This window comes from Urocitellus parryii, chromosome 3, assembly GCF_045843805.1.
Source record: "Urocitellus parryii isolate mUroPar1 chromosome 3, mUroPar1.hap1, whole genome shotgun sequence".
Lineage (NCBI taxonomy): Eukaryota > Metazoa > Chordata > Mammalia > Rodentia > Sciuridae > Urocitellus > Urocitellus parryii.
The window spans coordinates 112,633,054-112,645,862 of record NC_135533.1 but is presented as its reverse complement, the minus strand read 5'-3'; the positions used below and the strand labels follow the sequence as shown (position 1 = coordinate 112,645,862).

The 12,809-nt window shown below is 35.1% G+C and overlaps 1 protein-coding gene across 1 annotated transcript in view; it reads right to left on the bottom strand.

The window, feature by feature from the left end:
- Window positions 1-12,809, bottom strand: part of Ttc28 (tetratricopeptide repeat domain 28) — a 595,992-nt gene that overhangs the window by 557,365 nt on the left and 25,818 nt on the right. The window contains exon 2 of the mRNA XM_026412187.2: window positions 7,869-8,147. Within this exon, the coding sequence (XP_026267972.2) occupies window positions 7,869-8,147 (279 nt within the window). The remainder of the gene's footprint in view (window positions 1-7,868; window positions 8,148-12,809) is intronic.

Genomic DNA, 12,809 nt, shown 5'->3' with positions numbered 1-12,809 from the left:
ATCAAGGAGAGCAAGGGGAGGAGGAGGAGAAGGAGAAAGAAAAAAAATCAATCAGCCAAAATGTATACGTTCAAAGACCTAAATATATATATATATATATATATATATTAAGTATCTATCTATCTATAGATGTATATATAGAGAGAACACTGAAGAAAACTGTAAGCATGATGTCTCACCAAATAGAAAATATCAAGAGATATAAATTATACATATTTTACAAGGAACAAAATAGGAATTATGATATTTTAAAAATATAATAACTGAAAATAAAAATTCACTAGAAGGGATCAATAAATTTCACTAGATAGAATGCTAAGCAAACTTTAAATAGGTAAATTTCTGAGAAACAAAAACAAAAAGTAGAATATCAAAAATAAACAGAAATTCAAGAGAACAGTATAACACAATCAAGCTACCAACCCATGCATAACAGGGCTCTGCAAAGAAAAGAGAGTAAGAAAAGGGCAGAATATCTGAAGAAAAAATACCCAAAAACTCCCCAATTTTCATCAAAAACATTATTCATCCAGTAAGCTCAATGAACTCCAGGTGGGATAAACTCAAATCCACATCTAGACTCATGATACTCAAATGGTTAAAAAAAAAAAAAAAAAAAACAGAGAATTTTGAAAGCAGCAAGAGAGAGGTGACTCATCACATACCCAAACAAACAAACAAAAACCCTTATAATATTAACAGTTGACATCTCATCAGAAACCAAAGGGTCCCTACTAAGATTTAAATATAAATACACGACCAGGCCACATCATGTACAACCACAAGAATAGGATCCTAATTAGAATAAATTATACTTTATGTATGTATAATTTGCCAAAATACATTCTACTATCTTGTATAACTAAAAAGAACAAATTAAAAAAAAAAAAAAAAACACCTAAGGGTCCAAAAGTCAAAGGAATGATGAATTCAAAGAACTGAAAAACAACAATTCTATATCCAACAAAACTATCCTTTAAAAATGAAGAAACTATCCTTTAAAAATGGACGATGCACGCCCATCGTCCCAGCAGCTTGGGAGGCTGAGGCAGGATGATCGCGAGTTCAAAGCCAGCCTCACCAACAGCAAGGCACAAAGCAACTCAGCGAGGCCCTGTCTATAAATAAAATACAAAATAGGGCTAGGGATGTGGCTCAGTGGTTGAGTGCCCCTGAGTTCAATCCTCAGTAACCACCCCCCAAAAAAGAAAAAGATTAAAAAAATATATTTATATGAAGAAGAGATTGCACAAATGGTGTGATCCTACTTCATGTTCAACCAGAGAAGTGAAAAATTGTACTCCATTTGTGTAAAATGAATCGAAGAACATTCTGCTGTCATGTATAACTGATTAGAACAAATAAATTTTTAAAAAATTTTAAAAGAAGAAGAAATTGAGATGTTCCTAGGTAATAAAAACAACTATTTGGGGCTGGGATTGTAGCTCAGCAGTAGAGTGCTTGCCTAGCATATATCCTCAGCACCACATAAAAGTAAATAAACAAAATAAAGGTGTTGTGTCCGTCTACAACTAAAAAAAAAAAAAAAAATTTAAAAACAATTTGTTGCTAGTATGGATGTTCTACAAGTAATATTAAAGGAAGTCTTTCAGGCTACACTGAAACACTAGAGAGTCACTTAAATCCACATTAAGAAATAAAGAGGACCTGTAAAGGAAACTGCATAGATAAAAGATAATACAAATATGTTTAGTTTGAAGCTTTGTTTTTCCTCTTATCTGATTTAAAAGAAAATGGCATACCATAAAACTAAGTTGATGGGCTCAAAATGTATAAAATGTAATTTTTATGACAATAGTAGGACAAAGGAATATAGAAGGGAATAGTTATACTGGAGTAAGGTTTTTGTATACTATTTAAATTAAAATGATGTAAAGGAAGGAAGAATAGAGCTATACAGAATGTTTTTGCATACCATTTTAAAGTTATATGAATTCATACTACATTGTTTTAAAGTGAAACATTAGTTATAATCCCTAGGCAATCACCAAGAAAACTTAAAATATATACAGTTGTTGGGCATGGTGGTGCACACCTATAATCCCAGCTACTTGGGAGACTGAAGCAGGAGGATCAAAAATTCAAGGCTAGTTTAAGCAACTTAGTGAGACCCTAACCCAAAATAAAAAGTAAAAAGGGCTGAGGGGTGTAGCTCAGTGGTAAAGGACTTGCCTTGCAAGTGAAAGGTTCTGGGTTCAATCCCTACCACTGAAAAATACATACACACACACACACACACACACACACACACACAGAGAGAGAGAGAGAGAGAGAGAGAAAGAGAGAGAGAGAGAGAGAGAGAGAGAGAGGGAGAGAGAGAGAGAGAGAAACAATTGAAATGATATACTAGAAAATATCTATTTAATACAGAAGAAGGAAGCAATGGGAGAACAGAGAGCCAGAGAAGCCATAAGATATACAGAAAACTAGAAAAATTGCAGGCATAAATCCATCTCATTAACAGTTACATTAAATACAAATGGATTAAGCATTACAATCAAAAGAAAGAGATTAGCAAAAACGGTTTAAAAAACATGATGCAACTATATGGTGTCTACAAGATACTCATTTCAAAAACACAAATAAGTTGGAAAGAAATATATGGCAAAAGACATACCATACAAAGTAGTAATAAAAAGAGAGCTGAAGTGGCTATATTAATATCAGACAAAATAGATTTTAAGACAAGAATTCTTACTAGAGACAAATAATATTTTGTAATGATGAAAGAATCAATCTTTCAGGAAAACATACATTTATAAAAACCTATGTACCCAACAACCCACCAAAAAATACATGAAGCAAAAACTTACAGAACTGAAGAGGGAAATAGAAAATTCAACAGTAATATCTAGAGACTTCAGAACTTCACTTCTAATGATAGGACAATTTATAATGTAAACAAAGAGAGCTGAGTGGACTGTCTTTATTGATCTGGGCTTGTGGTCAACTAGAAGTTAGGTTCTATAATCTGGGACTATCTTATTCACATTTCTGGTATTGGTGTGCTGTTGGCCAGGGGAACAGCGTCTGTGATCATCCAGCAGGCCTTCCTGGGCTTCTTGGAAAAGGAAAAAAGAGATAAATATTCTAATACATGAAATGACCTAAATGGGGACAAGGATCCTAGTGAAAGAACTCAAAATATCAAGAAGGTGACCTGGGCGGGGTGTAGTGGCATACACCTGTAATCTCAGGGACTTGGGAGGCTGAGGCAGGAGGAACATGAGTTCAAACCCAGCCTTAGCAATTTAGCAAGATTCTGAGTAACTTAGCAAGACCCTGTCTCAAAATAAAAAACATAAAAAGGGCTGATGATGTGGCTCAGTGGCTAAGCACCCCAATATCAAAAACAACCCGAGAAGGTGACCTGGTCCTGGTCCAAGGAGACAAGATGAGTTTGTTGGGAATCCACTGGTCATGAGGAACCTTAGGTCACTGAATGATATCAATTCTGCTTCTAATAATGACTAAGCAAGATCCTACTGGACTCACTCTCACACAGAAAACAACCATAAAATCTAGATGTGATTTTTTAAAAAAAGCTCCCTGAATGCAACGGACAGTAAGGGGAGGGCACATTCTGGAGGAAGGAAGCCGTGAAGTGCATTCTCATTTTTTGCAAGGATCACATGCAGTCAGAGGAGGAGCAGTATGACGGGAGTACTGGTAGGGGGGAAAAGTCTTTCTGGCCTGGGAAACCAGAACAGTGAAGTCCAGGAAACTACAGACTGACCAAGGAGATGGAAAAGTGAGAAAGGGATCCCAAAAGGAAAAGAGCAAAAAAAAATGATGATACTCAAGTCACATATGCATGGAACAATCCAAAGCACTTCAATAAACAACAAAGTATCTGAACTGAGATTGAGCTACCACTCAAAGAAACAGTTCATAGCTCTATTCTAAGATAATCATCTGCCAAACAAATTGATCACAATCAAAAACTATGGAAAACCTTCTCAAGAGAAAAAAAAATCAACTCTAAGAAGTATTCAAATAAGCCAACAAATGGCAGGAAAAGCAAAGAAAAGGGAAGACAAATTTAAAAAGAAATAATAAAACGGTAGCTGCAAAATCATCACCACCAATAATTACAGTCAGTGATAGTGAACAAAAATTCCAATTAAATGGCAGAAATTGACAAAATTTATTTAAGAAGTAAGATATAGCTATATGCTATCCAAAAGAGATGAATTTTGAATATAAGGTCCCAGAGATTGAAAATACATGGATAAAAATGATCTACAGAGCTTGGGTTGTGGCTCAGCGGTAGAGTGCTCGTCTAGCACATGCAAGGCCCTGGGTTTGATCCTCAGGACCATATAAAAATAAATAAATAAAATAAAGGTATTGTGTACAACTACAACTAAAAATAAATATTAAAAAAAATGATCTAGAGAGGCTGGGGTCGTAGCTCAGTGGTAGAGCGCTTGGCTCGCACATGTGAGGCACTAGATTCTATCTTCAGCACCACATAAAAATAAATAAAATATTGTGTTCATCTACAATTAAAAAATTTGTTTTAAATGATCTAGAGTAAAAGACAAAGAGTAAGTAGAATATTACTACCAGAGAGAGATTCTTTATCATCATATTTCATGAAAATAAAATGATCAATTTATCAAGACATAATAATATGTTATATGTATACATTAACAGTATGAACCTTGAAAATACAGAAGCAAGTCTGGAGTGGTGGCGCACACCTATAATCCATGCGACTCCGGAGGCTGAGGTAAGAGGATCACAAGTTCAAAGCCAGTCTCAGCAACTTAGTGAGGCCCTAAACAACTTAGTGAGACCGTGTCTCAAAATAAAAAATAAAAAGGGCCAGGCTCGGTGGCGCACGCCTGTAATCCCAGTGGCTCAGGAAGCTGAGACAGGAGGATTGCAAATTCAAAACCAGCTTCAGCAACAGCAAGGCACTAGGCAACTCAGTGAGACTCTATACAGCCGGCTGGGGATGCGGCCCAGTGGTCAAGTGCCCCTGAGTTCAATCCCTGGTAGTAATAATAATAATAATAAAATGAAAAATTAAAAAGGACTGGGGATGTGCTTCTGTTGTTAAATGCCCCTGGGTCCAATTCCTGGTACAAAAAAATAAGTAAGTGAATAAACAAATAAATGTAAACAAAAAAAACCTTATTTAAAAAAAGAAAATACATGAAGCAAAACTGACAGTATTGCTGTACATGGTTGGCATATCTGTAATCCCAGTAACTTGGAAGGCTGAGGCAAGAAGATCACAAGTTCAAGGACAGACTGGGCAATTTACTGAGACACTGTCTCAAAATAAAAAATAAAAAGGGCTGGGAATGTAGCTCAGTGGTAGGGTGCCCAGTACCAGAAAAAAGTAAAATTAATAATATTAAGGTGTTAAATAGAAAATTTCAAAATCTTAGTTGGAGACTTTAACTTTTTATTGCAGCAATTGACAGAATAACTAGGCAAATAAGTCAGCAAAGACAGAAGATATGAACATTAGCAATCATCTTAACTGATATCTACAGGACTATATCTGACAACCATAAAATTTATATTCTTTTCAAGTACTATGGTAGACCCTCCAGTATAAACTATATGCTAGGCAATAAAACAAGCTTCAGTAAATTTAAAAGCACTCTTTATGATAGTTCATAAGGAAATTTTGATATTTCACAAAGGGTATGTTGTTTGAATGTAATGAAATCAAATTAGAAATCAGCAATAACAAAATAACTAAGAAAATACCAACATTTGGAGATTAAACAGCATTTTTTTTTAATACCAAGGATTGAACCCAGGGGATGCTTAATCACTAAGGCATGTCCCTAGCCCTTTTTTTTTTTTTTTTTTTTTTTAATTTTGAGACAGGGCCCCACTAAGTTGCTGGGACTGGCTCTAAACTTGTAATCTTCCTGCCTGCCTCAGCCTCCTGAGCTGCTGGGATTATAGGCATGCACCACCATGCCCAGCTAAACAACAAATTTCTAAATAATCCATGGATCAAAAAGGTTCTTAGAATAAAAATCAGAAAATATTCTTACCTGAATTATAATGAAGATATTATGTTAAAACTTGTGGAATGGGTTGGGGACATAGCTATGTTGGTAAAGAATGCTTGCTTCACATGTACAAGACCCTGGGTTCAATCCCCAGCAACACACACACAAAAAAAAATCTATTGGCCAAATTATATTGTTGTATTATGTGCTTGTATAATATGTAACAACAAATCCCATCATTACCTACAACAATATTCCAAAAAAAAATTGTGAAAAGAAAAAAAAAATCTGGGAATAAATAAAAACAAAACATATGTAACCCTGAACTATAAAAACTACACAATGAATAATAATAGAAGGCATAATAACATGTTCACAAATTGGAACACTCAAGAATGTTAAGATGGCAATTCTCTCCAAATTTATCTAAAATTTCAATACAATCATTTTAACTTCCCAGGATACTTTTTGAAGAAATTAAGTCTGCAACTTATATAGAAATGTGAAAACATAGAATAGCAAATATAACTGAGAAAAAAAATGAACAAGGTTACAATACCTGATGTTAGACTTTCTGTAAATCTGCAATAACTAAGGCATCATGGTTAGGGCATAAGAATAAACACATAGATCAATGGACTACAACAGAAAATTCAATAATAGCCTATAGGGTCAAATGACTGGATAGTCCCCAACTTACTTACAATGGTTTAACTTATGATTTTTCAACTTTCTAATGGTACAAAAGTGATATAAATTTGGTAGAAAACAAACTTGGAAATTTGAATTTTGATCTTGTCCCAGGCTTGAAGGAATGGGCTGGAGACATCTATGTGCACAAAACAAAGATCATGCAGTAGGATCATGCAGTAGGGTGCCATCTAATGAAGCTGAGCAGGGGCAGTACACCACAGTTCCTATCAGCACAATCACAAGTGTCTAACCCTCTGCAGTGTGTTGTACAGTGTACAATACCTTACAGCATCCTAACACTGTGGCTAGTGTTTTTTGATATAGAAACTTAATAAATTACATTAGACAGTCAACATTCTATTATACAACAGGATTTAATGTTAGATAATTTTGTCCAACTTAGACCAATGTTTAAGTGTTAAGAGCACATATAAGGGAGGGTAAGCTAATCTATGATGTCTGGTAGATAGGTGTATTAAATACATTTTTGATTCATGCTGTTTTCAACCTAGGATGGGTTTATTGTGACATAGCCCTAGTGTAAGTCAAGAAGCATTTATGTGCCCAAAACAAAGATAACAAAGCAGGGCACAGTACACCCATAGTCCCAGCTACTTGAGAGTCTGACACAGATCACTTGAGCCCAGGAGTTTGAGAACAGCCTGGGCAACAAAATGAGGAAAAAAAGAGAAAAAAAAGTAACAACTCAAGCCTTTCAGTATTCAAGAAAATATAGATAATTACAGTGATTTATTAAAAATATGAAATATCTCTGATTAAATAACATTCTAAAAACAAGTAGGTATGACAAAATAAAATTAATTCATTTTAAATTTAAGGAGAGAAATATGACCTCTGTACCCCATCCAAAACATCTGCCCAAAAAAGGACGTCACACAATCCAAATAACTAGAAGGAATCCTATCAAGAAGGTGAGAGAAAAAATAAAATTCCAAACATACAGAAAAAGAATTAAACTTGGAAAGAGAAAGCATATTTCCAAAGCATTAAAAAGGAATCCAGTCACCAGCATACAAGCTCAATGAAGTCATTCATTCCACATTTTGCTAAAGTACAGATTATTTTACTAATACCTGTACTGAATCAATAAATATTACACTGAACTAAAAGATTTCACAAAAGATTCTGTGAAATTCAATAAACTTCTACCTTTGGCCATTTGGGATTGAGAAGCCGGGCTTTGATTGCGTCATCCAGTGCCTTGTCATACTGCTGGATTTTCATGTAGGCTGCAGATCTATTGCTGTATAAAATGCAGTTCTGAGGGTCAACAGCCAGGGCTTCATTGTACAGGACAATAGCTGTGTGGAAATCGCCATCGTGACAAGCCTGGTTACTCTGACGAACTTTCTCAACAAATTCAGCTTTGCTCAGTACTGGTTCATCAGGACTTCTCCGGCCAATAGTCTTAGCACCAAAAAGAGAAATCTACAAAGAAATTGTCAAACACAGTTCAGATAATCCAGTCAGGTTCCTTGTTTGAACCTAAATAAAACATGGATATTCTTCCCCATCTGCTTTACATTATATTTGACTTTTGTCCCCTGAAATATAGTAAACTTTCCATGAAGCAGCAACACAGTGCCTTGAATACATACATACATTTGTGTAACAGTTATATACATTCATATTTGTATAAATATTTGTACAAATTTATTGACTGACAGGATGGAGGAATGAATGGGTGAATGAATGAATAAATAAATGCATGCAAAAAAAATACTGAAGTTTTCCTTAGCAATTTAAAGTTAACTAGGGAAAAACCAAAATAAAAACATACATAGACAACATGATTTCAACATGTTAAGATCGTTCGACTTCAAAAAATAATGAAAGCATAAAATCAAAATACTAACAATGCTAAGCTGTTACTTACTTGATGTAACATTATGGAGCATTTTTTACTTTTTTTTTTTAAAGAGAGAGAGAGAGAGAGAAAGAGAGAGAGTTATTTTAATGTTTATTTTTTAGTTCTCGGCAGACACAACATCTTTGTTTGTACGTGGTGCTGAGGATCGAACCTGGGCCGCACTCATGCTAGGCAAGCGCGCTACCGCTTGAACCACATCCCCAGCCCATTTTTTTACTTTCTTAAATTTTATTTCCTATCCAAATGTAAACAACGAGTACATGCAAGTTTAAAAAAAATTAAAGTATCTTAATGTTCGATTCAATCTTTTTGGACTGGCAAATTTGGTAACTGAATTTGACTACTACCATGAAATTTCAACATCAGATTAGGGAGACCACACACAAAAAAATTCAGCTGTGAAGTATATCCTGCAATCTGAGATCTGTTTTTCAATATTCCTAAATTTTCTGTGATTTGATAACAGTGACCTTAAAACCAAAGAGAGTGAATGAGTCAAGTTTTAATTCATTTTTAAAACTGCACTAAGTTTAAAGAGAAAAAATTTAACACAATAGTATCAGGAGAGATATTTCATAATTCTAAGCAAGCCTAACGTAAGCAAATTTTTTTAAAAAAAAAGTATAATTTTCTACCCCATGTCTTCATTTAAGACCAAGTTCAGGGCTGGGGATGTGGCTCAAGCGGTAGCGCGCTCGCCTGGCATGCGTGTGGCCCGGGTTCGATCCTCAGCACCACATACCAACAAAGATGTTGTGTCTGCCGAGAACTAACAAATAAAAATATTAAAAATTCTCTGTCTCTCTCTCTCTCCTCTCTCACTCTTTGAAAAAAAAAAAAAAAGACCAAGTTCAATACTGTTCTTCAAAAGAGGATGAATCTGGGGCTGGGGATGTGGCTCAAGCGGTAGCACGCTCGCCTGGCATGCGTGCGGCCCGGGTTCGATCCTCCAGCACCACATACAAACAAAGATGTTGTGTCCGCCAATAACTAATAAATAAATAAATGTTAAAAAAAAAAAAGACACAGGAGTTTGGACTTGGAAACATTAAAAAAAAAAAAAAGAGGATGAATCTGGGGCTGGGGGTTGTGGCTCAGTGGTGGAGCGCCTGCCTAGCACATGTGAGGCACGGGTTCAATTCTCAGTACCAAACAATACATAAATAAAAGAAAGGTATTGTGTCCCTCTAAGTGTGTGATAGTATGTGTGTGTGTGTGTGTGTGTGTAAATTTAAAAAGAGGATGAATCTGATTTGATGCAGTACGCCAATGTACACAACATAACAGATTCCTCACCAAAATGTCTATACTAAAAAGAACAATTTCCACAAAGACAGATCTAATCTACATTTGTGACCATTGTTCTTCTCTTCATAAGGATAGTATATCCTAGACTTTCAGTAAAATTCAAAATGCTAAAATATTCTAGAAGTTTCAAATATCTGTGTTTAAGGTATATCCTTCAACTTCCTCACACTGGAAGTAGCTAATCAATGATGTATTATTAAAGGTTTTTTAAAAATAATGATCATGAAACATATTGTTTGAAAGTGAATGAACTATGTAATGTTTACTAAACAATCAGGATTTTCCTAAATAGTTTTGATTTTTAATTATTTTATCCCATCGTCAAATCAATGTACAAGACATTGAATACATGTAAGACTGATTTCACTTGGAAAATACAATCATCATGACTCTACTTAACGCTAGAATTAGCCACAAGTTGTAGAAATAAATTCTATTTCTGGGTCTCTAAAAAATAACTAGCAAGAGGTCATGAAGATTTTCCTCTTGGGCTGGGGATGTGGCTCAAGTGGTAGCGCGCTCGCCTGGCGTTCGTGCGGCCGGGTTCTATCCTCAGCACCACATACCAACAAAGATGTTGTGTCCACCGAGAACTAAAAAATAAATATTAAAAATTCTCTCTCTCTCTCTCTCTCTCTTTCTCTCCTCTCTCACTCTCTCTTTAAAAAAAAAAAAAAAAAAAAAAAAAAAAAAAGATTTTCCTCTATGTTTTCTTCTAGGAGTTTTAGGGTTGAAAGCCTTAGTCTAAATCATCAATCATTTGAGTTGATTTTTGGTTTTGTGTTTATTTTGGTTTTGATACTGGGGACTGAACCCAGGGCTGCTTTATTACTGAGCTACATCCCCAGTCCTTTCAATTTTTTTTTTTTAATATTTTATTTCTTAGTTTTCGGCAGACACAACATCTTTGTTTGTATGTGGTGCTGAGGATCGAACCCAGGCCGCACGAATGCCAGACAGGCGGGCTACCGCTTGAGCCACATCCCCAGCCCTCAATTTTTTTATTTTTGATCTTGCTAAGTTGCTGAGGGCTCACCAAGTTACTGAGGCTGACCTTGAACTTGCCATCCTCCTGCCTCAGCCTCCCAAATCACTGGGATTATAGACAAATCCCTATATCCATCTTGAATTGATTTTTGTACATGGTGTAAGATAAGGATTCAATTTCTCTTTCTTCTTTTTTGCCTGTGGATATCCAGTTTTCCCAGCACCATTTATTGTAGACTATCCTTTCCCCATTGTATATGAATGTAAAATAAATTGTTATAACTATGGTTTATATGAGCCTTGATAATCACAAAGCAAAAACCTACAGTAGGTATACAAAAGTTAAAGGCATCAAAGCGTATTAAAGAAAATCATCAAATCACAAAAGCAATAAAATAAATTTAAAAAAAATCACAAAAGCAGATAGTGAGAGGAAGAAAAGACCAAAAGATCTAAAAAAAGGGCAAGAAAACAACTAACAATACCAAGTTCTTTACCTAACAATAATTATTTTTTATGTCAATGCATTAAATTTTCAAATCAAAACACAGAGTTGTTGAGCAAGTAAAAAGACCAAATCTAACTGTAGGCTGCCCACAAGAGACTCACTTCAGCTTTAAATACAGACTGAAAAGTAAAGGCAGAGAAAAAGATATTCCACACAAATGAAAAAAAAAAAAAAAAAAAGACAGCAGTGACTGCTATACAGACAGCAGCAATCATAGTTGTGGCTCAGTGGTAGAACATTCGCCTAGCATGTGGGAGGCCCTGGGTTTGACCCTTGGCACCACATAAAAATAAATAAAATTAAGGTAACGTGTCCAACTACAACTAAAAAATAAATATTTTTTAAAATTTTTTAATTAAAAAAAAAAAAACAGGCCAGGTGCAGTGGTAGTCCTAGTTACTCAAGAGGCCAAGGCAGGAGCAGGAGGACAGCTTGAGCCCAAGAGTCTAGACCAGTCTAGCAGGGCCCTATCAAAAAACATTTTTTAAAGCCAGGTGCAGTGGCATACACCTGTGATCCCATTGACTTGTAAGGTTAAGGCAGGAAAATCTCAAGTTCAAGGCCAGCTTGAGGAACCTGGCAAGACCCTCAAAATAAAAAATAAAAGGGGCTGGGAATATAGCTCAGTGAAAGAGCAACCCTGGGTTCAATCCCCAACAGATAAAAAAGAGAGAAAGATGACATGTACAAATTTCACTAGAGAATTGACCACAGAATAAAAAATTCAATGTACCTTACTAAACTAAAATATATAATACCAGAAATTAAAAACTATATGAATAGATTTAGATTTAGCAAGATTTTATGCAACAGGATTAATAAAGTAGAAGACAAGTCCATAGAAAATACCCAAACTGAACCACAGAAAATAAAAAGAGAGTGGGTAAGATGAGCATATTAAAGACATAAGTAACATGCTCAAGAAAGAGGTGTAATACACATATGACTGAAATTCTGGAAAGAACGGAGAGACAAGGGAGTAGAATACTGTTTGAGTATCTTTTTTTAATGTTTTTATTAGTGCATTAAGGTTATACATAATGGAGTTCATTTTGGCATAATACATGCATAAACTTTGAATAACTTGTGACCAAAAATTTTCTAAAACTGATGAAAGACAACAACTTTAAAGCAATATTGAACACACTGCTTTAAGAATTTCATCCAACCCCAAGATAACACAAAGAAAATCACCACTGCACACGTCATAGTCAAACTGCTAAAACACAAAAATAGAGAAAATATTAAAGCCGGGGGAGATGCATTTCCTTCAAAAAGCTATAAGCTGTGTACTCAACAGAAAAGATGAAAACTGAAACAGGACCTAACCTAAAATTCTATACCCAGAGAAAATATTTTTCAAATATGAAGGTGAAATAGGGACACTTACACATTGTTGGTAGGATACACAATGGTG